At 31.8% G+C, this 5440-nt stretch overlaps 1 protein-coding gene across 1 annotated transcript; it reads right to left on the bottom strand.

Annotated features, from left to right (window-relative positions):
- Positions 1-31: 31 nt before the first annotated feature.
- On the bottom strand, positions 32-1422 carry mRRF1 (mitochondrial ribosome recycling factor 1). The gene is made up of 3 exons (XM_035080714.1): positions 1286-1422; positions 532-1157; positions 32-467 (listed from the first exon to the last, which is right to left on the bottom strand). Exons 2-3 carry the CDS (start codon positions 1101-1103, stop codon positions 227-229), a joined length of 813 nt encoding a protein of 270 aa, XP_034936605.1. The 5' UTR covers positions 1104-1157; positions 1286-1422; the 3' UTR covers positions 32-226.
- Between the last annotated feature and the right edge of the window lie 4018 nt (positions 1423-5440).

Genomic DNA, 5440 nt, shown 5'->3' with positions numbered 1-5440 from the left:
AATTATTGTAAAAAAATATACATAAATATATATATTTTGTGTTATGCAAATTTTCGAAAAAAATTATTAAATGAAATTTTTTATAAAAGTTGTTTTCTTATTTAATACCTTCGTAGTGTGTTCAAAAAATCAACATTGGCAGTATAAACTTTCAAATCTTATATTTACAAAATTTATTTATTATGAAAATACTTACATAAATAACGGAATATAATTGAACATCCGTTTATTCTGTTTTCAATAATTCTTTTTGCTTGTTATCGAGAATAGATTCTGCTTTTTTTACATAATTATCACAAAGTGCGTCTAACTGGACCTGTATTCGTCTAATTTGGTCTTCAGATATCGATGGTTTATTTTTTAAACCTTTAACTTGTTTATTTCTTATATCTTTGATTTTATCTCTGCTTTTAATGAATATTGATTTAGCATTTTTTGCAAGATTTTCCCTGTGCTCTTTCGTAACTCTAAATTAAAAAAATGTATTTTTAATATTCATGTAAAAGATCAATAAATAAAAATGAATCTTACTTTGGAATTGGAATATAAATAGTCGTTCCATCTTGTTGAGGATTTAGATTCATTCCGCTCTTACTGATCATTTCTAATATTTGTGGAATAGCTTGAGGAAAACTTGATGCATTAAGTACAACTACTTTTGGTTTATAAACAATTTGTACAAGTTCTTGTAACATATATTCTTCTCCTTCAAATTTAACAGTTAGTTGATCCATCGATCCAGATGATGATCGAACTGTTAAGTTTTTTATAAAATTTTCTTTTAATGCTTCTATTTCATCGTCCATCAGAGCTGTATATTTATCAACGTTGATGAAGGCTTTTGCTTCGTTTAAATCAAGTTTCTGAGCTTTGTTAGGTTTCTTTTTCTCTTTCTGCATAAAAGACGATGAATGGAAAAATTTATGATTCGTTTCTACCAATAAATTCCAATTAAAAGTTGATTGATCTTTCGTCAAAATCATTTTCTCAGGCAATAACAACCTAGAATTCATACTCCTCAACCCACTAAGATGTCTCATTATGACTAATTTATTCAACATTGTTGGATAATAACAATAAAACTTGACAAGATTCCACTTCATTTTTTCATTTCATTCGATCAATTTTATATCAAAAATTGTTTATACTCTCAGGATCTATTAAAAAATACAATTTACTACTTGATAATTCAATAATAATATTGAGCAAATTAACCTGTACATACATGCAAGTTGACAATGATGTGTAAAAAGAAAAAGAAAATTATAAATTATGTGATACCTACCCTTTGATAAGGTATCAATTAAAAAGAATAAATGAGTGATTGTTAAATATCAATAACAAATCCAGTAATCGGTGGTTTTTAAATAATTAAATAACCACAACAATGAAAATAGGGTATGGATAGTGGCGCCAAACGACACATGGAGGTTAGAAAAGAGAACTAAAAAGCAGCGCAGTAATCGCAGGCTTGTCGGTATTACAGAGCAATATTTAATTTTGTTTTGAAAAAGGGTTTATTACTTCAATTACAATCAACATTTTAGCTAAATAAGTGTCTGGTTCTACACTCGTTTTTATTGTTTTATAATAAATATATTATTAATGAATTAATTATTCCAGTAAGTACTCAAGATAATATCCTGAAATGTATCAGTGACTAAATAGAATAACTTTATTCATCTAATAATTTATACATTTCAGCAATGAAATGTCTTTTTCATTGTGTTAATTATTTTCTTTTATTTTACATTATTTGAATAATTTAACATTTGATGGCTGAAAATAGAAAAAAATTGAAGTGACAATAAGATAAAAATTGAAAATCGCTAAGGTAATGATGCGTATTCAAGGATCCAGTTCATTCGTGTTTAACATTTTATCTATCTCCTTGAAGGTTATCAATGACACTTGCTGAGTCAGTAACGGCGTAGTGCGGCATCTTCAAAGTTTAATATCCGAACAACCGCGTCACTCAGTTCACCCAACTCAAGTATATTATATGATACTCCACTTGGTGGCCGTGTTCCACTCCAATATTCCCTACACCCTTTTCTAACACTTTCCTCATCAAATCCTACTGAAGAAAATGAAAAAATTTGCTTCAAAAAAATTACAATCTACAATACTTTCAATTTTAACTGCAAAACAATGAATCTACATTGCTTTAGAATTTTTTGCTATGGTTTTGTAGTAAATCAAACCCTGAACAATCAGAAAGTTAAAATATAATTAAGAGAGGAAATTAAACAATATAAACAAATAATCCAATATAATTAGAATCTTGCATTCATTGACAATAAATCATCTTATATTAAGTTAATTTTAATTATGTGTTAGTTCACTAGAATACCGATTTGTGGGACCTGTATGGGGTGCGAGTGGTTAGTGAACTCGTGGAAGGGTGTAACAATGTATTATATATACACCAACCTATGACAACCCCTCCTGTAAACCACAAACCCCTTCCCATTCATCCCCAACAATTTGTTAACTGCTATCAAATTGAGTTCTGCTGCTGTTGTCTTCGTTCAATTATTTTAAATGTGTCATTTAGCTCAACGAACATTCTATGAATTTGTCAATTTAACAATTTAAGCCTTTAATATGATTCTTTCATTCTTCTCTTTCCATTGATTAATCTACAAAAAAAGGGGGATCAAATAAATAAATAATTTTTGAAAAATTATCAAGCTATAAATTTGAGCAATAAATAATTTATTAAATTGACAGGCATAACGAAAAATGTCTTACTTATCGTGAGTGTGACGTTATTCTAGATATCCCCCGTGGCAATTTGCTCACCCCTCATACTCGTTGATAGTCTTCAAGGAAATAGGGTTCAAACGGCGAATTGTTTAAAAGTATCCAAGTCTATATACTTGGATCTCTTTTCCACGTGCCGCCTGCAGTCTCACATTTCTTCGAAAAAGTGAAGTTATAGATATGAAGAGTTTCCTAGGGATTTGTATCATCCCCATGTGGAATTTGTATCACAGGGGTTGACGACGGAGCAGGTTCTAGACTTCAGACACCCGGATCTTTTTCACGGCACCGATTTAGGGGATGTCGAGTTCTTTCTTGCCACATTGAGCTGCTACGGACTTTAAAGTGCTCTAAAATTGAAATCTGACCCTATCAATCGACAACTGTCGACCAGATTCACTCTTATGAGTAATAGAGATACCTTAACATTCCATTAAAATTTTTTCAGCAGATTTTCAAGAATAAGAACACATTGAAGAAGATCAATTTTAATTATTTATGAATTTATTTAAACTGAAAAAAATTATCTCCAAGCTTTAGTGAAAGTGTCATACATATTTAGAAATCTTTCAAGTAATCATTACCTGCATTCTACTAAGTTATTAAAAACAAATTTTATTTTGACATTAAATACTTGGAATCAAATTTTCCTCAAGCTGATAGAGCTTTAATACGATTATAAATAAAGTTTTGATGCATCGTTTGAAGCAAAAATAATTTTGAGGTCATAAAGAAGTGAAGAAAGTATAGAAATGTAACAAAAAAAAAGGAGAAATAAAATAAGAAAAAGAGAGAATGCGAATGTTAGAGGGTAGTGCATGGTTGGAAGCACATAGGGGCTCATACGTAAGGGGAAGACTTTATGAGGGCATCGAATATATTTCCTGATTGAGCGAACTAATCCACGCAAAGGAGGTTTTATCGTCAGAGTATTCCTAATCGGAGGGTCTTTCTTCTTATCTGAAAAAGACATCGCGTTTCATTGAATATTTCCATTACTACATTCTTCTATTTGTTGTCATATTTGTCAATATCACAAAATATCCCTCTAATCTCTTCTGTTTTATTTCAGAAAACATCAACCAATACATATTGTCATAGACTATAAAAAGTTGAGGAAAAAGCTTGAAAAAGTTAGTGTCCATGAAGCTTCTAAGAGCATGGAAAAAAATATATCTAGGCAACAGGAATCCATAGCAATACGTTGTGGATCTCGTACACGGCATGGGCGGATCAACGTTCGATCTTTTAATCGTAACTTGCGGCACAGCAATCCTGCAATGTGCACGAGCAAATCTATTTTTATTGTCCCCGAGATAGCGTGTCTCCTTTCGTCGTATTTATAGCTAAAGGGGGTGGAAGACAAAAAAAGAGAAAGCACACAGGGAGAAAGGACAGTATTGACTGTCCTATCATATCTATATACCCTACGACGTACTTGCTTTAAGTAAGTCAACTGGACTTGTTTCAAGCCAACAAAAAAACAAATAACAATTACTTTTAACTACTTTGATACATTTTACTGCAGTTAAATCGTATGATTTATTACCAACAACTACCACCCTTACTACATTTGATCTCTTCGTCTTATGTTAAGGTATTTATGATGAGATATCATCCTATAAGTTGATAGTAATAAATTCTAGAGGAAATACTTGATAATTAATTTTTAAAAATTTTAGGAAAATAATGGGACATTTGAGATTGATTTATGACTCATCATATACTGAAGATTAATTGAAAATTCCAGTTTTGAATTGGTGACATTCTTTGAAGGCTTAGTGTGATTATATATTTTGCTTAAAAAAGATCGAATGTAAAAGTGGAAAACTTTAGTACAGATTAATTCACAAACTTTTTGGCAAATATAGCACAAATATATGAGTTGGCTGAATGTAAGTCAACTGGACTTGGTTGAATCTGGCTAAAGAACAAGAGACAGTTATTTTTAACTACTGATGTATTTTACAACCTCACTTGGGTCTCTGGTCAGCAATGGAGATTGTAGTTTGGCCATTAACGTGTGGACTTTAGGTGTATTATACGAGAATATGCGAAAAGCAGGAGAGTAGAAGCGAAGAATGAATATTCAAGAGTAAACATTGGTTGGCTTGTGTAGTAGGGATGTAAATGCGACGTCGAGAGAGATGCTGCAGTCTTGCCTATGTGGTATCAACGAGTCTCAACTGCAGGAATAAAAGGGTATGCACAAGAGCTTCTCTGTGGCTTCAACTAAAGTATACCCAACTTGTTTACGATATTACATCTACACCAAAGCTCAAGTGACCACTGTCCACCCTACCCTCTAATCTCCATCGCACCCTGGTCCTCATGACACCCTCGTTTCCAGATACAGCACGTTGAATGTTCTCGCGACGATTATTATAATGTGTTCTTGTTTGTTCTCGCGCTTACCAACCTAATACTTGGTATCTTATATAACAATTTTTCCTAACACACAAGATAAAAAGCCAATTTGTGAAGTTCGAAATATAATTTTTCATGGACTGGTGAAACAGTAGCAGGATATGATTTTAGTTTTGGAGAATAAGATCGTATTTTTTAGGATCAAAATGTTCCCCTTATTCCAACTCTTACATGCTGTTTTGATTCTAGCTGTTATAGGAAAGACATATATCACCAGTTCACCCCATATAAGGCAGAATCTGGGGTG

This window comes from Chelonus insularis, unplaced genomic scaffold, assembly GCF_013357705.1.
Source record: "Chelonus insularis isolate UGA/USDA-ARS -01 unplaced genomic scaffold, ASM1335770v1 contig_310_pilon, whole genome shotgun sequence".
Taxonomy (NCBI): Eukaryota; Metazoa; Arthropoda; class Insecta; order Hymenoptera; family Braconidae; genus Chelonus; species Chelonus insularis.
Note: the sequence above shows the minus strand (reverse complement) of the source record. Positions and strands in the feature narration are given on the sequence as shown.